The sequence below is a fragment of the Myotis myotis genome, unplaced genomic scaffold (assembly GCF_014108235.1).
Source record: "Myotis myotis isolate mMyoMyo1 unplaced genomic scaffold, mMyoMyo1.p scaffold_m19_p_11, whole genome shotgun sequence".
Taxonomy (NCBI): domain Eukaryota; kingdom Metazoa; phylum Chordata; class Mammalia; order Chiroptera; family Vespertilionidae; genus Myotis; species Myotis myotis.
Window position 1 is genome coordinate 36,618,745 of NW_023416315.1, and position 23,502 is coordinate 36,642,246.

At 42.1% G+C, this 23,502-nt stretch overlaps 1 protein-coding gene across 1 annotated transcript in view; it reads left to right on the forward strand.

Annotated features, from left to right (window-relative positions):
- Window positions 1–5,223: 5,223 nt before the first annotated feature.
- The window catches only part of PON1 (paraoxonase 1), a 33,165-nt gene continuing 14,886 nt past the window's right edge, over window positions 5,224–23,502 (forward strand). The window contains exons 1-4 of the mRNA XM_036328142.1: window positions 5,224–5,384; window positions 19,465–19,535; window positions 21,266–21,321; window positions 22,498–22,666. Coding sequence (XP_036184035.1) covers window positions 5,311–5,384; window positions 19,465–19,535; window positions 21,266–21,321; window positions 22,498–22,666 — 370 coding nt within the window. The 5' untranslated portion in view covers window positions 5,224–5,310. The remainder of the gene's footprint in view (window positions 5,385–19,464; window positions 19,536–21,265; window positions 21,322–22,497; window positions 22,667–23,502) is intronic.

Below are 23,502 nucleotides of genomic sequence, written 5' to 3' on the forward strand. Positions count from 1 at the left end.
AATGTAAATGAAGATCTTTTGGAAAATAAGCTGTTCTTGAATGAATTCTATGAGAAGCCCACTGATATTCAAAGCAATCATATTATATACTAACTAGAGGCCCGGTGCATGAAATTCATGTGGGGGGGGGGGTTCCCCTCAGCCCAGCCTGCACCCTCTCCAATCCAGGATCCCTCTCACAATCCTGGACCACTGGCTCCTAATTGCTCACCTGCCTGACTGCCTGGTAACCCCTAACTGCCCTGCCCCCCCACCAGCCTGATCACTCCTCACTGCCTCTGCGTGCTGGCCTGGTTGCCCCTAACTGCCCCCTGCTGCCAGCCAGGATGCCCCCAACTGTTCCCTCCCTGCCTGCCTGGTCGCTCCTAACTGCGCCACCCTGCCGGCCTGTTCACCCCTTACTGCCCCAACTGCCGGCCTGGTTTCCTCCAACTGCCCCCCTCTGCTGGCCTGGTTGCCCCTCACTGCCCCCCCTGCCAGCCTAATTGCCCCCCAAGTGTCCCCCCTGCTGGCATGGTCGCCCCCAACTGCAGCCCCCCCCTCACCAGCCTGGTCTCCTCTTACTGCCTCCCCTGCCAACCTAGTCACCCCCAATTGCCCCCCTCTGCCAGCCTGGTTGCCCCTAACTGCCCCCTCTGCTGGCCTGGTTGCCCCTAACTGCCCCCCTTGCTGGCCTGGTCACCCCTCACAATCCCCCTGCCAGCCTGGTTGCCCCATGCAGCCTGCTGTTTAGTCGTTTGGTCGTCCCTCACTAACCCACCTGCTGTCCTGGTCATAGGCAGCCATCTTGTGAGGGCGTGAAGGTTAATTTGCATATAACATCTTTATTATATAGGAAAGTTACACAAACACACAATATATACATAATTAGTGGAAATAATAAAGTCAGATGTGCTCTGTCATTAACACATTTAAATATGGCCATCCTTTCCTTATCTTTATCTTGCTGCCCTCGCTTCTTTCCAGGATTTTTTTCTGATAGGCACTCACTCATTAAATTATGTGCTTCTGAAATTCTCTCAGCATCTGCTTCTAAGACACTAGACACAGGCATTCAGCATGATTTCTATTTGCCTAAGAGAAAAGCCAGATAGTCACTTTTCTCAACTTCTATGGTAGGTTGGACAACTATTGCCCAAACACCCTGGTTCTCTCTTTGGCATGCTGCTCTCAGTGGGCCAAGGATACATCTCTATGCTCTTGAACTTAAGAGTGGCCATAGACCTTAGTTTAGCCAATGATACGTTATTGGAAGTAATATATGCCATTTCCAGGTAGAAATTTAAGAGTTGGTATGTGTTTCACTGTTTCTCTTTGCCCCCAAACTGGTAATATTCTAGGTATAGTCTGTGTGCCAGACTGGATCCTGGTCTGGTGATGATAGGCAACAGAGCTGCAGCCAACCTTCCGTGGACATATAGTAGCATGAGCAATAAATAAATAAGCCATTGTTGTAAGCCTCCAGTAGTTCATTCTTTTTCATTTATTCTGTATAGCATTTCCTTGTATGAATATACCACAATTTCTATTTCTATTCTACTATTGATGAACATTTGTTGTATTTTTTTCAATATTATGAACTCAGGGCTAATGAACTTTCTTGTAATATGTATTTTAACGCACATATATAACAATTTCTGTTGGAAATATATGCAGAATTAGAATTACTGGCTAATGGGGTATACATATGTGCAGCTTGAGTAGGTACTGTTAAGCAGTTTTCCAAAGTGGCTGGACCAACATGTGCTCTCACTCATAATGCTTGGGAGTTCTAGTTGTTCTACTTCCTGGCCAACAATTAATAGTATCAGTTTTTCTTTTTTCTTTTAAATTAACTATTCTTATGGGTATGTAGAAATATCTCATTGTGAAATTTAGCAACCCTCAGATGACTAATGGAATTAAACACCTTTTCCTATGCTTACTGGCCATTTGGAGTCTTCTTTTGTGCAGTGAATGTTCAACTTTTGGCCTTTTAAAAATTTTGGTTGACATTATTTTTCTTATTGATTTGTAGGCATGAGTCCTTTGTGGATATCTGTATTAAAAATATATTCTTCTACTTTTTGGTGAGTCTTTTCACCTTCTCAATCATGTTATTTTGATGAACAGAAAATTTATAACTGTAATGAAATTCAATTTATCATCCTGTTAAAAAATCTTTGCATAGATTATAAAATATGCTGATGTTAAGTCCCGAAGTCCAAATAACCAGAAGCTTCCACGGCCAAGTGCAAGAGAAGATGAATATCTCAGCTCAACTAAAGAGAGGGGATTCCTCCTTCCTCCACCTTCTTGTTCCTTTCAGGCCCTCAAAGGATTGGATGATTCTAACCACTTTGATGAAGGTTGATCTTTAGTCAACCTGCTGATTCAAAGCTAATTCTTTTGAAAAGACTTTCACAGACACTCCCAAAAGTAATGTACCAGCTATCTAGAAATCCCTTAGCCCAGTCAAGTTAACACATAAAATTAACTCTCATCGCTCTGGCTGCCAGTTCTTGAGAGACCTTAACCTTGAGCCAGAAGTATTTATAGAAACCATGAAATAACAATGTCTGTTGTTTTTAACAGCTAGGTTTTGACTTAATTGTTGTGCAGCAATAGATAATTAATACAGAAGTGGAGCCCATGGGACTGACTGATTTATTTGGTGCAAGAAGATTTGAGAGAAAGGAATGGATGAAGATGTCTAGATTTTGGATTTGAGAAACTGGATAGTCGTGGTGCCATTTACTGAAGTGTGGAGAGTTTAGAAAATATAACCTTTTGGGATGGGGGCGGGGGCGTCAAGAGTTCTGCTTTGGACATATTTTTAAGAGACTATGAGACATCCCCAGTGGTAATGTCAACCAGGCAGCCAGTCAATGAATACAAAGTGAGTGTTCACCAGGCAATCATCATTAAATGCCTAATAAGGGATCACTCTTGGTCAGGGTCTTTTCTATGCCTTGGGGTCATAGGGTGAAACAAGACAAATTTCAATCAATTTCTATTCCATTAGTCAGCAACAGATCACAAATTAACAAGATGATTTCAGAAACAATAAGTAATGAAAACAATGGAAAAATGTCAAAGGTTGTAGGGGGGGCATGCTAGAGAGATTAAGGATGATTTGTTAAAGACACAGTAAGGGGCTTGAGCTAAAAGTGTACATTTTAGGAACTCCAGCATCCTGTTGGCATTTAAATTGCCACTGGAATTGATGAGATCTCTTGAGGGAGAATGTGTAAAGAGAAAACATCTCAGAACCAGCCCTAGGGCTTCATCATTTAAAGGTCAGAGTCAGGAGGACCCTGCAAAGAAGACCGACAAGGTAGGAGAAACACTGGGAGAGGATGGGATCACAGAATACCAGAGAGGAAAGGTGTTTATTTTTTGTTTTTTTTGTTTTTTTAAATATTTCTATTGATTTCAGAGAGGGACAGGAAGAGAGAGATAGAAACATCAATGATGAGAATCATTGATCAGCTGCCTCCTACATGCCCCCCACTGGGGACTGAGCCCGCAACCTGGGCATGTGTCCTTGACTGGGATCGAACGTGGGACCCTTCAGTCCGCAGGCTGATGCTCTCTATCCACTGAGCCAAACCAGCTAGGGCTGTTTTGTTTTGTTTTAAAGGGAGCGGTGATCTGTGCCCAATGTGGTTATAAGTTAAATACAATTACAGCAGAGAAGAAACCACTGGATTTTATAACATAGATGCATATATGGGCAATTTAGTATGAGCAAATTCTACAGATAAGTGAAAGGAACACAAGCTATATTAGAATGGGTTAAGTAAAGAATGGGAGATTAGAGCTATTCCCTAAGGTTAGTTGCTAAGCCAAACAATCATTTTCTGATGCTCCTAAACAATGAGCAAAGAATTTGGGCAGGGCTCAGCAGGCCCATTCTTCTGCTCCACATTGTGTCAACTGAGGTGCATCAGTGGTATTCAGTTGGTGGCTGGACTAGTCTGGAGTGTCCAAGAAGGCTTCACTCATGTAAATGTCTGTTGCCTTAGACCTAGCTAGAAGGCTGGCCTTCGCTGGCCACTTTCCTTCTCCATGTCTTCAGGGACTTTCACAAAGACAGTCCAGTGGGGTGGTCAGATTTATTACACAGACGCTCAAGGTTAAAGGGCAAGTGTTCCAAGTGACAGGAGGTAGAAGCTGCTAGTATCCAAGGCTGTGCCTTTACACTTACAAGTAAACAGTACCACTCTATTTTATGAATCCAAGCATTCACAGATTCAGCACCAACTTGAAGGGAAGGATTCTTTACCCACTTCTCGATGGGAGGAGTGTCAAAGTATCGGTGGCCATCATTAATCTGTCACAAGAAGTAATAAGATGAAAGCAGCTACTGTGGACAAGTCTTTCGAAGAGATTTTACTTTTTCACAGAAGCAGAGAAAGAGGGCAGTCATTAGGATGCGGGGTCAAAGAGCATTTCCCCAGAAAACTGTGAGTGACAATAAAGCATGTTGGTGTCTGATGGCCATATTCCAGAAAAGAGGAAGAATACATGCTGTAGGACAGAGAAGATGTAACTGGGACCAAAATCTTTAAGAAGGAAAGAAGAAAAGGGACCCAGAGAAGGGGAGGGGCTGGCCACAAGTGGAGCAGGAAACACCTGATTCATTAGACAGGAGAGATGGGTTTGCAGAGGCAACTCCTAGCTGGCTTTGCTCAGAAGTCCCCTTATCAGTGAGACCTTCCATGACCCCCCCCCCTTCCTTAAGTGGTACCTCAGCGCTCCTTATCTCTCCCCACTGCTTCATACTTCTCCATAGAATACGTGTATTATGCACACCGGAGCAATGTCCTTGATGAGCTGTAAGGTCAGGAATGGTGTTGAAGAATGAGATGCTTGATACCCAGATGTTTGAAGGGGACACACAGTGGTCACCTTCTGTGCCATCCCTTCCTTCTATGCCTTTTCTGGCTGAGTCGGGGGCATCAAGTTACCAAGCCCCCCTGAACCACTAGGATTAGGACCTGGTTGGCACAAAGTGAGCGCCCTTTAAAGCCTGGCTCTCCTTTAGCTACGACCTACTGGTTCTCCTCTCCTTTCCCGGTCTCAGCAGCTGTTCAGGGTTTCCTCCTTTTAAAGTCTCAGGGAGCCCGCAGCTCCCGGCCTCAGGCAAGTGCTGAGCCAACCCCAGCGCCACCTTCTGTGTGCCCAGCCCCCAGGGCTGGCCGGAGGGGCGGGACCGGGCGGGGGCGGGGGACAATTTCCCATGGTGTAAGGTTGCAGGCAGGCAGGTTCGCAGGTCGGTCGTGTCGTCGCAGCATCAGTCCATCCACTGTTAGTCTGCCCCAGGCCATGGCGAAGCTGATGGTGCTCACCCTCTTGGGGCTGGCGATGACACACTTCAAGAATCACCAATCTTCTTACCAGTAAGTCGGGTTGTGCTGGGGGCTGCAGCACCTGTTCTTCCCACCCCAACCCCTACCAGCCCAGGACAACCCTGCCCCCCTCCCCCCAACGTGGGGTCCAGGTTCTTAACAGAAAATCTGCAGGCAAATGCTGGATGGACATCCCTCAGGGGTTTTGTAAATGATTGTCCAACTTTTGTGTGACACTTGAAAACATTTCCTTGCTCAAGGTCTGAGAGATGGGGTAAGTTGGCATATAAGAACTAATTTTTCATGAAGACCTGTGTGCCTGGCTACAGAGTCACTTCTCAATCTCCCTTCAAAACAGATAACCAGACTGGGGGGCGCCCTGATATTGTGTGAATCAGGGAAAGGAGCCCCCACCATGGCCCATGCTTTCCAGTGGGGACTGAGGAGAAGGGGTAGGGAGGGGGAGAACCCTGGCACTGGCATTTGAAATCCTGGGTTCTCACTCTGTCCCTTCCATTGTGGGATCTTGGACAAATCACTTTACATCCCTAACATGCTGCTTCACTCATATAGGAAGCAATTAACACTGTGTCTGGGACATAGCAACTACCGGATGAATGTTAGTGCGCTACTTCCCTTGAAGAATTTTTATGTTGTTAGATACTGAGGGTAGGGGGATAGTTTTAAGAAAGTATCAGTTGTTTTGTGGTAACTTTTTACAGGGGTTCAAAGTCTAGAGATCATTTAATCCCTACCTTGCTGTTGACTTTGAAGTAAAACATTACTAAAAGTCAAATTGAACATTTTGGATTTTAAAAAAAATTATATAACCTTATGGACTAATTAGAAGCTTACATTCAGAAGAGGTTTTTTAAAAAATTAATTGATTTTTTATTATTTTATTTTTTAATATAAAAATATATTAAATACCCCCCCAAGCTAATCTGAATTCTATTTATATGTTAATTTTCTCACCAGAATCTTGTATCATTCTTACTCATTTTACACATAGTTACTGAATCGAAACTGGCGTTAAAGAAATCAACTAAGTAAATTTTAAAGATATTATTGGATTTATTCATTGATTCAGGAGTTTAGCAGCATCCAACTTAGCAGATAGAATGTACCTCCAAGGAGTAATACAAAATGAAAGACTTTTATAGGTAGATGGGAGCAAAAACAAGGAAATTATAGTAAGCAGAAAAGCAGGTTGATTATTGCAAGGTTACTTTCTTTTAGGGGATGGTGGAGGTCTATTAGGAGACTCCTGATGGACTAGTTTAAGAAGCTGAAACCTTGCCAAAACTGGTTTGGCTCAGTGGATAGAGCGTCGGCCTGCGGACTAAAAGGTCCCAGGTTCAATTCCGGTCAAGGGCATGTACCTGGGTTGCAGGCACATCTCCAGTAGAAGATGTGCAGGAGGCAGCTGATCAATGTTTCTAACTCTCTATCTTTCTCCCTTCCTCTCTGTAAAAAATCAATAAAATATATTTAAAAAGAAAAAAAAAAGAAGAAGAAGCTGAAGCCTTAATTGTCTCAGTTTAATAACATGCAGGGGTCCTCAAACTTTTTAAACAGGGGGCCAGTTCACTGTCCCTCAGACCGTTGGAGGGCCGGACTATAGTTTAAAAAAAAACTAAGAACAAATTCCTATGCACACTGCACATATCTTATTTTGAAGTAAAAAAACAAAACGGGAACAAATACAATATTTGTATTTGCATGTGGCCCGCGGGCCGTAGTTTGAGGACCCCTGAAGGGCTTAACATAAGTCATTCTATTTGGAGCCTATTATTTATTTATTTAATTTATTTGTTTGTAAACCTCATCTGAGGATATGCTTTTATTAATTTGAGATAGAGAGAGAGAGAGAGAGAGAGAGAGAGAGAGAGAGAGAGACCGATGTGAGAGAGAAACATCGAAACACTAATCAGTTGCCTGCTGTGCATGCCCCGACAGGATCAGACATGCAACCTAGCTATGCTCCCTGACCAAGAATTTAAACTGAGTCACCTAGCCAGTGTTTATCTTGTTGTTAATATGTCACAAGGGACATCACGCATAAATTTAACTGATAGTTATTGACATCTATAGTGATCAGGAAATGTAATGATCACTTCATATTCACTATTTCTTTCACCTTTCATGGAAATTCATAATTCTTTCCTTTTAGATGAGCAAACTATGTTTAAGAAACAATTATTCACTGAAGTTGTTAACTAAATGGTAGAACTGTGGTGGATCTTCTGGAGAATGTGTTCATCTGGGGAGAGGGGAAGGAGAGTTCACAGTATTAGAGACCATTCAACCTGTTGCAAGGAGGGATGGGACTACTGAAAGCTTGGTAGAGGGATTATGTTAGAGCAAGATTACTAGCTTCGGTAAGAGAGAGGCATGTGGTGTATTTTAATAGGAGAGAAATGTAAAAGGAAGTTAAAAGGATGAGTAACAAAGTAAAGATCATGTTTTTATTGGGAAATCTTGTATTTGAGATGTTGATTTGCATTTGAAATCAGCACTGCCATGCCTTACCTCTCATCTTTATAATCAGTCTTCTAAAAGAAAAAAAGAAGTTTTTTATTTTAGAAATCTGTCGCCATTAACCTCTCATCCCTTAATCCATGACTAACTGACTTCCAGCCATATCACTTTGACAAAATGTCATCGGTGACATTCCTGTCTCTAAATCCAATGGCTGTTTTTCAGATCTCATCTTCACTGACCTTTTTCATATGTAAAACTGTTGATTGCTCTTTTCCATTTTTAAATAATTCTTCCATGTTGTGTTGTCCTGTACACTCCCTGCCCTGAATCGCACTTCTCTTTCCTTTTTCAGTCTTTGCTATCGCCTCCTCTTTACCAACTGTATCACAAGGTGTTTTTTTTGTTGTTGTTGTTTTTTTTACTTCTTTATATCCTTAGACAATCTCATTTGCATCAGAGTTTCTATTACTATCTATTTCTTGGTGATTCACAATGACCTATTTTCATTCCAGATTTCTCTGATCTCTGGATCAGAATTTCTACTCACCTAATCAGCTTTACTGGGATATCTCCAAGGCATCTCAAATTTATCATGTTCAAAACTGTCCTCATGTACTTCCTCTTTGTTCCTCAAACCTGTTCCTCTGCTACCACTCCCTATCTCAGTCAGTCACCGCCATCCCTGAAATGTCCTCCTCCCCTAACCCCTACCACAGCTGATGGTGACTAATTAATCATCCAGGTCTGTTGCTTTGGCTATCGAACACATTGTCTGTCTGTTTTAGTCTCCATCTCAATTGTCCTAGTTTAGGTTATTTTGCTCTCCCTTTGGAACATTTTGAAGCTTCCCACTCACCTGTTCAAATGTAGACTTCCTTGCTTTAGTCATTTTTCCACACCATAGCCAACATAATCTTTTTAAAATGCAAATCTTAACAAGCCATCCCATTTCTGAACACTTTTTAAAAAATAAAGATAAAAATGAATGACTTAATCAATAAAAAATAAAAAAATGAATGATGTATCTTAAGAGACCCTTCCAAGAGGGTCTGATGTACCTTAAGAGAGTAATCTGATCTTTTCAACCTCACCCCACACTATTTGTCCCCTTCCTCTTAAAGCACCGTAGTCTTTTATGTGCACCAGGATTTCCCAGGAATGTTGCACATGCACTTCCTGTGACCTGGAATAGTTGCCTTCCTTCCTTCATCTTGTTATTGTTTCCTTATCCTCACCTCAAATTTATTTACTCAGAAAAAAATTTCTCAGCACCTGTGACTAAATCACTGTTTGTGTGGTACATACTAATGGAATCATTCATTGCTTTCATAATGTGTACCGCATTTTATGTTACAAATTTGTGTAATGACTTTCTCCTTTTTATTTTATTTTTTTATTATTTTTTTAAAAATATATTTTATTGATTTTTTACAGAGAGGAAGGGAGAGGGATAGAGAGTTAGAAACATCGATGAGAGAGAAACATCCATTAGCTGCCTCCTGCACACTCCCCACTGGGGATGTGCCTGCAACCAAGGTATATACCCTTGACCGGAATAGAACCTGGGAACCTTAAGTCCACAGGCCGATGCTCTATCCACTGAGCCAAACCAGTTAGGGCGACTTTCTCCTTTTTAGACTAGAAGTTCCAAAAAGGTAGGACTTGTGCTTATTTTTGCTCACCAGTGTAGCCCCCTAATTTGACACAATGCCTATTCTGTAATTGGTGAATATATATTCACTAAGTGAATGATTTAATAAATGCAAGATCGAATATATTACCTTCCTTATATAATTATTCTTGAGATATTTAGCTTATCTCCTTAACTAGAATAGTCTATTTGGAAAGTAGGTACTGACTTATAAAATTCACATTTCCCTCAAATGTGTAAGTTGGCATATAGTAAGTCCTTTGTTAACATTTAAACTGAAAAAAATATGTGAAAATTAAGCAATTTAAATCTGTGTTTTGTTTTTGATGTCTTAAGAAATGTTTCCTCTACTGCCTATCATAAGAATCACAAATTCTTGGGTGATCTTCAAAGCAATAGAAGCAGAAAAGGAACCTATTAATTTACATGTTTAAATAATCACCCTTGGTGTTAGCAAGGCAAGTTTAAGAAACATCAATGTAATATAATTCATAAATTTATATTTATAATTGACATGGTAATAAGGAAAAACTAATGACATAATTCACACATGTCTTAAGAAATATACTCATCTTTCTACTCTTCCTACCTTCCTTTCTTCCATCTATCTCTATATATAACTGCCTAAGCGACCGAACGACCGGTCACTATGACATGTACTGACCACCAAGGGACAGGTGCTCAACGCACAGGATCGGGTTCCCTCCTCTCTGGATTGGGCCTCCAGGAATTGGGCTGAAACTGACTACCTGACATCCCCCGATGGGTCCTAGATTGCAAGAGGGCACAGGCCAGGCTGAGGGACCCCACTGGTACACGAATCCATGCACTAGGCCTCCAGTATGTTTATATTGATCTAGTTCAAAATAAAAATCAAGTTTATTTTCAATAGACTTAAAAATCTTGACTTCTTTTTTCCTGATTCACAAAATAAGCTTTGAATTTTATCTAACCAACTTTTTGATAGGGGCAGAAATATGTTTGTCTTTCTGAGTGATAAAGAAATTGTTACTGACCCTGACCATTGATTGTGGCTGGAGCATAGTCCTGATGCACCAGGGTTGTGGGTTGGCTCCCTGGTCTTGGCACAAACAAGAATCAACCAATGAGTGCATGGATAGGTGGAGCATCAAAGTCTCTCTCTCTCTATCTACCCCTTTTTCTCTCTATCTAAAATCAATAAATAAAAACTTAAAAACATAGAAATTGTTGTTTATGTCTCAAAGTCAGAAGTACACTGCTTAAAGATTGTACACTGGGAGGAAAGGGAGAGGAGATGGGGAGGAGAGAGGGAGGAGAGGGGGAGGAGATGGGGAGGAGAGAGGAAGGAGAGGGGGAGGAGAGGAGGAGGAGAGGAGGAGGAGAGGGGAAGGAGAGGGGGAGGAGAGGGGGAAAAGATGAGAAAGCTAAAGAGTAACCTCAGAACTATGTTCCAGGATGGTTATTTAAGTTAGGAAAGTTACTTCTATCTCCACTGTTGACAGAACAAGATAAAAGGGGGTTAGCTTCAGCATTAAAAGCTTGGGTACAGACCCGGCTTAGGCTCACCCGCCGCTCCCAAGACTCATTGGCAGGGATGTGATTAAGTAATTACCTTGAGGAGGCTCTGGGAGCCACCAGGTGCCCGCCCTCAGGGTATTCACAGAACCAGCTGGGCCAGAGCCTCCACTCCTGCCCAGGGATGAAGCTGGCAGCCTGGACACCTCACAGGCCCCCCCCACGGCCAGGCCCCCACCCCTGCCATCAGGCTGCTGTGGCTGCCATGACACCAGCACAGCGCCCGCCCTGCCTCGCCTGAGCTCAATCCGGATGGCTGTGATGCCGTTGCCCCATTTTGCTTCCATTAAAAATGTCTGCAATATCCCTCATGAACATAGATGCCAAAATACTCAACAAATTCTAGCAAATCAGATCCAGCAATACATCAGAAACATCATACACCATGACCAAGTAGGATTTATCCCGGGCATGCAAGGATGGTACAATGTCCACAAATCAATAAACGTGATACATCACATAAACAAATTGAGAGATAAAAATCACATAGTCATATCAATTACGCAGAAAAAGCATTTGACAAAATCCAACACAATTTCTTGATAAAAACTCTCAGCAAGGTAGGAATAGAAGGATCATACCTCAACATAATAAAAGCCATATATGACAAACCCACAGCCAACATCATAATCAATGGGGAAAAACTAAAACCATTTCCTCTAAGAACAGGAACAAGACAGGGATGCCCCCTCTCACCACTCCTGTTCAACATAGTACTGGAAGTACCAGCCATTGTGATTAGACAAGAAGAAGAAATAAAAGGCATCCAAATTGGAAAAGAAGAAGTAAAACTGTCCTTATTTGCAGATGTCATGAAACTATACATAGAAAACACTAAAGACTCCATCAAAAACATTATTAGATTTAATAAATGAATTTGGCAATGTAGCAGGATACAAAATGAATGCCAAGAAATCTATGGCATTTCTTTACACCAATCGTGAACTTACAGAAAGTGAGACTAAAAAAGCAATCCCATTTACCATCACACCAAAAAAAAATAAGATACCTAGGAATAAACTTAACTAAGAGGTAAAAGACTTATATACGAAAAACTACAGGACACTGAAAAAAAGAGATAGAGGAAGACATAGACAGATGGAAGAACTTACCGTGTTCATGGATTGGTAGAATCAACATCATCAAAATGTCCATACTACCCAAAGCAATCTATAGATTCAATGCAATCCCCATTAAATTACTAACGGCATATTTCACAGATCTAGAATGAACGTTTCAAAAATTCATCTGGAATAAAAAAAGACCTCGAATAGCTGCAGCAATCCTGAGAAAGAAGAACAAAGTAGGTCAGATCTCAATACCAGATATCAAGCTGTATTACAAAGCCACTGTTCTCAAAACTGCCTGGTACTGGCACAAGAACAGACATATAGATCAATGGAATAGAATAAAGAGCCCAGAAATCGGCCCGAACCAATATGCTCAATTAATATTTGACAAAGGAGGCAAGAACATACAATGGAGTCAAGATAGTCTCTTCAATAAATGGTGTTGGGAAAACTGGACAGATACATGCAAAAAGATGAAACTAGACCACCAACTCACACCATACACAAAAATAAACTCAAAATGGATAAAGGACTTAAACGTAAGATGGGAAACCATAAAAATACTAGAGGAATCCACAGGCAGTGAAATTGCAAACATATGCCCAAGGAATTTCTTCTCTGATACTCCTCCTAGGGCAATGGAAACTAAAGAGAAAATAAACAAATGAGACTACATCAAAATAAAAAGCTTTTGCACAGCAAAGGAAACCATCAACAAAACAACAAGAAAGCCCACTGCATGGAAGAACATATTTGCCAATGATATCACCGATAAGGGTTTAATCTCCAACATTTACAGGGAACTCATGAAACTTAACAAAAGGAAGATAAACAATCCAATCAAAAAAATGGGCAATGGACCTAAATAGACACTTTTTGAAAGAGGACATACAGAAGGCCAAAAGATATATGAAAACATGCTCAAAGTCACTAATTATACGAGACATGCAAATCAAAACAACAATGAGGTACCATCTCACACCTGTCAGAATGGCTATCATCAACAAATCAACAAACAACAAGTGTTGGAGAGGATGTGGAGAAAAAGGAACCCTCTGCACTGCTGGTGGGAATGCAGACTGGTGCAGCCACTGTGGAGAACAGTATGGAGTTTCCTCAAAAAACTAAAAATGGAACTCCCATTTGACCCAGTGATCCCACTTCTAGGAAAATATCCCAAGAAGCCAGAAACACCAATCAGAAAGGTTATATGCACCCCTATGTTCATAGCAGCTCAATTCACCATAGCTAAGATTAGGAAACAGCCTAAGTGCCCATCATCAGATGAGTGGATTAAAAAACTGTGGTACATCTACACAATGGAATACTATGCTGCGGTAAAAAAGAAGGAACTCTTGCCATTTGCAGCAGCATGGATGGAACTGGAGAGCATTATGCTAAGTGAAATAAGCCAGTCAGAGAAAGATAAATACCACATGATCTCACTCATTTGTGGAATATAGAGAACAACATAGACTGATGAACAGGGACAGATCCAAAGACAGAGAAACAGTGATCAGACTATCAATCCCCAGAGGGAAAGTAGGGGAGGGAGGGGGTAAGGGGAGGAGATCTCCAAACCAATGGACACGGACAACAGGGGGATGAGAGCATGAGTGGGGGGGAGGGTGGGGGTGGGGGTTAGTGGGGGGATGAGGACACATTTGTAATACCTTAACCAATAAAGAAATTAAAGATTAAAAAAATAAGATAAAATAAAAAATATTCTAGAAAAGGAAGGAAGATATTACCGGGAGTTGCACTACAGCTGTCACTTCATACTTACAGCAACGGCCTCCAGGATTTGTTTAACAGCATCTGCAGCATCTCGGTCACTGTAATATCCCTTTTCCACATCCTAAAAAACACACATGCGCTCAGTTGAGTGGATGCTAAAAGAAGTTAGTTATATTACTGTTAAAGAGGATGCATTCAAATAATTACAACAGGCTACCCTAACACCAGGAAAAAGATTTCCATAAACTGGCACTTTAGAAATCTTTGGGTTTATTTAAGAAAATAAAAGACATTCATTTTCTATTAACATTATAAAAATAAATAGGAAAAAATTTTTTTTAAAATAACTTATCAAAGACCTAAATGCAAAAATGAAAGTATATGAAGAAAACATAGGAGTCAATCTTCCTGGCCTTAGATTAGACAATGGTTTCTTAGATATAATACCAAAAGCACAAGTGACAAAAGAAAAAAAAATGGGTAAATTAGGCTTCATCAAAATTATTTTTTTGTGCCTCAAAGGATATTATCAAGAGAGTGGAAAAACAACCCACATAGGAGAAAATATTAGCAGATTATTTAATCTGATAAGGCCTTATATCCATAATGCATAAAGAATTTACAACTCAAAAAAAAAGGATAAATAACCCAATTTTAAATGGGAAAAAGATCGAAATAGACATCACTCCAAAGAAGATTTATAAATAGTCAATACACACATGAAAAGATGCTCAACATCGCTGGTCATTAAGGCACTGCAAATCAAAACTACAGTGAGGCCCAGCCAGCATGGCTCAGTGGTTGAGCATTGACCTATGAACCAGGAGGTCACAGTTCGATTCCCAGTTGGGGCACATGCCCAGGCTGTGGGCTCCATTCCCAGTGTGGGATATGCAGGAGGCAGCCAATCAAAGATTCTCTCTCATCATTGATGTTTCTATCTATCTCTTCCTCTCCCTTCCTCTCTGAAGTCAATAAAAATATATTTTTTAAAAAACAAACAAAAACAAAAAAACAAAAAGATGTCTGTGTATTTCCAACCCTCAGCAAACACTGACCTGAATCTCAAGCTATTACCGAGGCTTTAACTTTTTGATGAGCTGGATGATAGCCATACATATATTTTATTGATTTCAGAGAGGAAGGGAGAGGGAGACAGAGCTAGAAACAGCAATGATGAGAGAGACTCATTGATTGGCTGCCTCCTGCACGACCCTACTGGAGATCGAGCCCACAACCCAGGCATGTGCTCTGACTGGGAATCAAACCAGGGACCTCTTGGTTCACAGATCGATGCTCAATCCACTGAGCCACACCAGCCGGCCGGGTGATAGCTTGAAGTTCAAAGCTCAGCATGATCTTAAAGATGTCTGCCACACCCAGTTCCCTCATCAGCTGTATCATTTTTTGTTTGTTTATGTAATAAAAGCACATGCTGACACATTCCTCCCCCCACCCCTGCAGCTCTGTATTTTGCTTCTCACTTAGCCTCATGCTCTGAAGACCTTCACAGCAGCACGCAGCTCGCTCTGGCTCTCGTTCTAGCTTTTGCTCGGAGCTGCCTGGTGTCCCAGCAGCCCGGGCGCAACAACCCAGGCCCTCCCACCCTCCGCCCTGCGGGATCTGCCCCGGGAGCCATGGTATATGTAGGTCGCTGTGCAGGTGGCCGGTGTGACCGAGTTACCGAGCTGGGGCTGCGGGCCAGGTCCCTGTGTCTCCCTACCTGTGGGGACAAGACAGATCTCTCCCGGATGCTGCCGCTTCCACACCCACCTCGGGGTGCAGCACCTGCTCCCAGCCAGCCCAGTGCCTCTGGCCTGCGGGTGGTGTGCTCATCTGGGGGAGAAATGGGTGTCAGTTTCAGCTGCATTCCTGTTGTTGGGAACCACGAAGAGCCACTGGACTGTGTGTTCCCGGAAGAACGATCCGGACCTCTCGTCCAACATCCACCCGAACACCCAGCACCGGCTTTGGGAGGAGCCTGGTGAGACCACACTGCACACCGCCCTCCCCGCCCCTCCGCCTCGGTGGCTCCCTCTGGAGCAGGAGGGGGAGCGCACAGCACGGGAGACCCGCTGAGGCGGGCTCATCTGCTCCTGTTTGGTGTCTGAGCGGTGGCCCAGGGGGCTTGGCCGATGCCAGCGTGAGCGAGTCAGGCTGAGCCAGGGCGATCCTCGGGGCGCCATCTCAGCACCCGGGCCCCTCCCCGCCCAGGTCGGCATCCCTCTCCTCTGAGCCGGGTCCCATGGTGGCCTGCCTGGCCGTGAAGACCCCGGAGCCTTCGTGTGGCCCCAATCTCAGCCCCTGTGCTCACAATCACCTTTGTCGCAGCCCCTGGTCTCCTCAGAGGTGACCTCGCCCAGAGCGCAGGCTGCCTCCGCTGGCAGAAGCTGGTTGCTGACGGTTGGAAATACACAGACATTTTTAATGGAAGCAAAATGGGGCAATGGCGTCACAGCCATCCGGGATTGAGCTCAGTGCCCCTGTCATGGCAGCCACAGCAGCTTGGCAGCAGGGGGAGTGAGGGGGGCAGGGTCCTGGCCATGGGGGGGCCTGTGAGGAGCCCAGGCTGCCAGCTTCATCCCTGGGCAGGAGCGGAGGCTCTGGCCCAGCTCGTTCTTCGAACACCCCGAGGGCAGGCACCTGGCGGGCTCGGCTCCCAGAGCCTCCTCAGCATAATTACTTAATCACACACCAGGAGTACTCAATCACCCCCCCAGTACTTAACCACGCCCAGCCCGGTGAGCCTAGCGAGCCCTTGGGATGAAGCGTAGCAGGTGGGCCCATAGTAGGCCCCAATAGGGAATCATTGAATGAATGAATGAGGAGTATGCAGAAAATAGACTGATCAGGGTGAGTCTGGCCCCAAGGGAAGTTCCAGATTGAATTTCTTAATCCACAGTTAAAGATCCTCACTTTCTCTTGTAAGAGCAAGCACGTTGCAAAGAATAATTCACAGCAGGGGTATGTGATTTCCAGCCAGAATTCAGAGGGGTATGAATCAGGGACACATCTCAGCCATTGCACTTTATCCCTTAGACCTGGAACATTTGGACTTAATCAAGCTCTTGACAAGATATTTTCTAATCATTGAGGAAGAGAAAAATATGAGAAGGATTATAGCAACACAAGGCAGAGTTGTCCTCCTGTGTTTCCGACAGCTTTCACGCACTGTTCTCTGTAAAATTTGCTTGGGTAGAGGGCTGAATGTGAGCTTTGCATTCATACTTGAGCTCCAATCCCAGTTCAGCCACTTCATAACTTTGCGGCTTTGGAAAGCCACTTAATCGTAGTCACCTGTAAAATAGGGAAAGTAATACCTTGGCAAGTTGTTTGTGGATTAAATTAAGGAATATACATACTTGAAGTGTAGTAGCAATGATTTTCCTGTTGAGATATGATTTGTTTTGGCCACAGATTTGAACTCAAAGCCACTTAGTGCTGAGTTAATGCCTCCTTACCTACCCAGGACTCGTTTTGATGTGATCATTCTGTTTTCCAGGTTTGAGATGATTTTCCATGAAAGAGAAGCTAGAATTAGAATAGGGGCCAGGCAGCATGCCCACTCTTCTGGTATGGTTTTGACTCTAAGAAGAACTAATTTGGCTCTCCTGGACATTTGTCACAAGACTTGGCCCATTCAGCAATTTCACATCCTTGGTTCTCTTCTTCCATGCCACTCTTTGTACTGCCCTTGGTTATATCTTCTCCCTTAACATCTTGTACCAGTCCTTTGAGTTCCTTGGGGCATTGTATGAATATTCACTGAACTTTCTCTAGTCCAGTGTTTTTAAAAATGGTGGGTCACAAAATCCATGCAGCAGATTATGACCAGTATTTTCAAATAAACGAAATAGAATTAAATAGAAAAGTTAAGGATGTACCTAGCACATATATTAGGGTAAGAATTCGTGTGTGAACCTATTTCAGATGGGTGTGGTATGTGGATGTGTGTGATGTGTGTTTCTACTATGCAAAATGCTTTTCCTAATGTGGATTTCAGTCTAAAAATTTTCAAGCCACTGTTCCCTCATTTCCCCTTTTTATTTCTCTATTGTGAATTTTTGTGCTTGTATGTCAGATTCCCATTTTTGAAATGCCTTTTAGTTTCTCATGTCCTGGGGCAGATGCCTACCTTCCCTAAAGTTCTTTCTTTTCATCTTTCTTCCTCTCATCCTCTCTTTCTTTCTTTCTTTTCTTAAAGAATAGTTTATTGATTTTTAGAGAGATGGGAAGGGAGAAGAGAGAAACAGCAGAAACATCATGGCTGCTTCTTGTACTTCCCACACTGGGGATCAAGCCTGCCACCCAGGCATGTGTTCTGACAGGGATGGAACCAGCAACCTTTTGGTGTATGGAGACGATGCCCAACCAACTGAGCCACACTGGCCGAGGCTAAAGTCTGTTTTCTAAGTTTATGTTCATCATTTAGGGAACCACCAGCTCCTTGCAGGCTAGGCCTTCCTCTTCTCTGGATCTCTGGCAGCCAGGCTGGTGGTTCTCTGCCTTGGTTGTACATCAGGACGAACTTGGTGCTTTAACAAAGCCAGTTTCTGGACCTCACTCCTAGCCTTTTAGGTCAGACCCTCTTAGAAGGTGAAATTGATAGCCAATGGTATTGTAGTAGGGCCATGCTACATTTTTTTTCTGAATGAATAATGAAAGATCAATTGCCCCCAAATCCCTATCATTGTGCACCAGGTTGGTAGGTATTTTACCCAAATTGTTCATTGCCCTCTAGCCCATCCTCCTCCTTCTGTGAGACTAAATTATCAGTAAGGTAATTACTGATAATTTCTTTAGCCAAATAAGATGTCCAGGATTCTTAGGTAATTGTTGCTGCTCACTATGGCTATGATAATATATTGTATCATTAGTTATAAAGAATGTTTATTGTTTAAATCTTGTCGATGTTAATGTTCTAGTCCATTTCTTTCAAATGCCTCATCAATAGCTTTGCTCTACTCAGGCAGCCTGCTGGTACTTCCTTCTCACAACTGTTCTTTTTTCCTTTGTCCTTCACTCCAATGTCCCCCTTGATGCTTGTGAACTCAGATTTAATACACTGCCGTTGGGTATGTTTGTGTGATATGCCTCTTTATATGCTGGCCTGGGGTATGATTTTCTGAAGTTATAAATCCTTTTAAGCACCCCTGCATTTTTCAAGTCACACACCTGAAAGCAGATGCCCAGTCCCGACTTTGGAGTCAGACTGGGCAGACGGGCTGGAGGCCCATCTGTCAGCAGCTCTAAAACATCAATGAAATAAATTGGAACCATGTTGCTTATTTAATTCAAATTTCCACATAGGCCTCCTTACAGGGCTGATGAAATAGTCCCTGTTCCCGTCAGAGTGCACAGAGCCCCAGAGAGGATACTCATTGTGTATCTTCTTTGTGTATCTATTTACCTCAGCCTAATAAATACTACATATTGTGCCAAGAAACCCCATGTGTCTGGCTCTGGCCCTGCCTCATAGAATTGCTCAAGTTCTGAGGACCAAAAACCCTGGTGTTGAAACCAAGGCAAAGTACAGTTAAGGAAAAATTTATTGGCTACTTACCTTTGCAACTTAGTTGTAATTTCTGAATAGTTTTATGTATATTTTATTCCCTTTTTTCTCCCCCCCCAGAAAACGGCTTACAGCTTTTCGAGAAGTAGAACCAGTAGACCTTCCGAACTGTAATTTAGTGAAAGGAATAGGTAAGTATGTGAGAGAAGGAAGTATCTTATTTGAACTTGCAGTATGATCTTGCCATTTATGTAATTAGGACACCTGTTAAAGTTTGTTCAAAAATTAAACTGTGAACCAGAAGAGTACTATTAAATCAGGTAATTTAAAATAAATTACTTTGGCCTTCACTAACACATTGCCAAGGTGTGGACGGTGGTGTTTTGATCATTTGTTTTTGTTTGGTCCATTTAGCAAAAACAATGGAATGTTTGATTATATGATGATATAGCCTGAGGACGTGGCAGAGGAGAGATAGAAGAGGGAGAAACAGCAGTGAGTAAAGGGTCGATTTTTAGAAAGCCCTCCCACACCTTTGCAATTACCACAAGGCTTCTCCTCCTGCTTCTCTCCTTTAATATCAGGGAGGAAAATTTTCCCCAGAAGCTCTCAGCAGATTTCCCCTTGGATCTCATTAGTCAGAGCTAAACGACCTGACTGGTGCCCTAGCTGCAAAGGAAGCTGGAAAAGTAATTATCAGGCCTCCTTTCTAGGAGGCAGGCTCAGTCAGCAAACATAAAAGGGCAAGGGAAGAGCAGCTGGTAGGCAACCAACAGGGAGTGTCACAAGACTTGAGTTCCCATCTGGTTTCAACCAACCAGCTTTGTTATTCGTGGACGGCTTGTTTGAGATCCATACTTAGGTTGTTTTCTGTTTTGTTTGTTTGTTCTCTTTTTCCTTTTAGAATTATTTACGTTAGTTGCCTAAGGTTAGAAAGGCTAGACCAAATGACTTATTCAGTTAGCATGTAAAGCTTGGTCAGATATCTCATAGTGCAATTTTTTCTATAAAACAAATACAATATTGATAGTAAATATTACTAGATATTTGAAAAACAAACTCTCCACTAAGAGTATCAATACAAAACTAAAAGATCTCATTTGTTTCTAGACTGGTTGAAATGTTTAAAATGTACACGTATTTAAAGTATGACTTAGTGATATTTTACCGATATATATTTTTTTTATATTTTATTGATTTTTTTTACAGAGAGGAAGGGAGAGGGATAGAGAGTTAGAAACATCGATGAGAGAGAGACATCGATCAGCTGCCTCCAGCACACCCCCTACTGGGAATATGCCCGCAACCAAGGTACATGCCCTTGACCGGAATTGAACCTGGGACATCTTCAGTCCGCAGGCCAACGCTCTATCCACTGAGCCAAACCGGTTAGGGCGCGACATTTATAATTAATAGTAAATGTATACTCTGCATACAAAATATATTCCCATTTTAACGGACACAATTAGATTTTGCTTATGTTTCCAATGTGTTTTTCAAAGAGTTTATTTGATTTGGAATTCTTAAGAATCAATATATATTGGTAGTTTACTCTGTGTCTTTAAAATAAACAGCAAGCATTTTTCAAATTATTGCACCTTTTGCACATTTTGTGAATTTCCATGAACTTTATATGAGATTTCAGACTCTGAGGAAAAACTTCTAGTCTATCTATTTAAAACAAATATATTAAGTGTAAATTTTAATTACACTTAATTATATTAATGTCTTTTAATTTTTATATAATCACATTGGTCAATTAGACAAATAAAGGAAAGGATTACTTATTTTGACCCTCTGAAAGAGAGCTAAATATGTTGCCCCCTTTTCAAGTTAGGAGTGATTAAAAAAAAAAAAAAAAGGACCACGAGCTTCCTGCAAGAGTGTGAAACAATATGTTATCTATTCCCTTTCCTGGCAGAAACGGGCTCTGAAGACTTGGAGATACTTCCTAATGGACTGGCTTTGATTAGCTCTGTAAGTGTTTCAATAGACCCTTTTCTAGAACCAGTAGCTTAAGTCTTTCATTTAAGCCTTCTCTATACCGATGCTTAACTTCAAATAAAATGAGCAGCCCTATGGCTCCCAAAGCAAACTGTATATGCATTCACACTGGTGTTATAATTATGACCACATGTGTTCCATGCACATTTGTATCCTGGTGTGCACACTGAACTCTTCTTTTATCTTATCTTCCATTGTAACAATCTGTGAGCCCAATGAGTTACAGTGGCTCCCCATTCGACTGTCTATCCCTCGAAGCACTTAAATGGTGTCCTCAAATATTGGCTAAGTTAGAGTACTTTTATACCTCTTCACATGTCAATTAGACTTTTAGCTTTTTATACTTTTCAGAGTAAGTTCTTTAATTTAAAATTGCTGATAGGTTATTCCATCATTTCCTGACTTTGAAGAGAGAGTCCACCATGTTTGTGGAAACGTGCGTACAGTTCACTGTGGTAGTCATACAGCTCAAACAAAAGGGGTTGACCATTGAGGCTTGGATGAGGGAGTTCAGAGGATACGGTATACAAGTCATCCAGCTGCTGAAGACCTTTTGCTGCCAGTTGTAATTTATTTAGTCTAGTTTTCTCTTAAGAAGATGGAGGACTTGTCAGCCTCTACAACAGTCTCTGGCAAACCTTTTTCAAAGCACCAGAATACAGATTTTAAGCAAAATTTCATATAGGGCCCCAATGTCTAAACAAGCAAGAGCTGCATTGGCCTCACTGAAGGGAAGGCTCACTAGACTTCCCCTACACCTCTGTGCGTAGATGCTTTCAAGAACCTGCAGGGGATGGTCTGAAAACCATAAACAATGTTCTCTCCATAGTCCTTGTTGATGTTGTTAAACGCCTTTAGTAAATGCCTCTGTGGCCTGCTCTTCCATCTTCTATCTTCCTCAGAGGTTGGTAGCTGTGATATGAGACACATATGACTTCGCTGCTCATCATGGGTCTGTGCCTGTGGGTGAGGGGGTTCCCTGATGGAGCATGATGTCTGCAGAGCTCTTGTGGGCCCATTGCACAAACCACCCAAGGGGCTCCCCATGTGACCTTGTTGCATGAAGCAGACAAAGTGAAATCACGGGCCATCTACCACCTCCATCACCATTTGTAATGGGCCTGTTTTTTCTCCTTCATTATTTATAAGGGATTAAAATACCCTGGAATAAAGAGCTTTGACCCTGATAAGCCTGGAAAAATACTTTTGATGGACCTGAATGAGGAAGATCCAGAAGTGTTAGAATTGAGGATCTCTGGAAGTAAATTCAATATGTCTTCATTTAACCCGCATGGGATCAGCACATTCACAGATGAAGGTAACAATATGTAATGTTTCTTAGAAATAAAACCAGATTTTAAAAAGTTAACCCATGAGTATTTCTTTTCAGCCAACTAAAGTATAATCATGGGTAATGTTTTCATTATGCGTTTTAAACTTACCCCCTACATTAAATAAATGTATGGTAACTACTTCAATACCTGAGAATGTTAAAATATTTACGTTTCCTAAAGCACCTAATTTTTAAAACTACTACCAAAATTCACATCCCTGTAATTACTGTAGTCAGCCCTAATAGGATGGGTTTTCCATTTTAAACCATTTTACAGGCATGTACAGGAATAGATTGTCTAACATAAGGCACCTGCAGCCTGTAGATCCACTGACAGAAACTCACCGTGGTCAGCTTTGGCTCCCTGTCCACTGGTTACTGTTTTGTCTTCATACTGTGTCTCCACATTTTAATATGTTGCCACCCCTCTCTCCATCCCTTACGTCTTCAATTCAATTTCTTCCTTTGTGTGTGTGTGTGTGTGTAGCCATTGCCTTGGTCTCTACGTTAATTCTTAACTCCAAATTGCACACGGAAGCACCTGTGAAGTTTTAAACAGCCTGATGCCCAGGCCCCAGCCCCTAATATTCTGACTCAGTCCATCTGAGGGGAGACTGGGAGGCAGTACTTCCAAAAAGTTCTACTGGTGATAAAAATGTAAGGCTAGGTCTGAGGGCCATGTCTACACCCACAGCCTCTACCTCCTCATCACACAATCCCTTCTTTAGTCCTTATTCCAGACTTTACCCATTGGGGGTGGCTAAAATCACTGCTTTGAAAGTCTTCAGTCCTTACTAACAAACCTCTCTCCCTTTCAACTC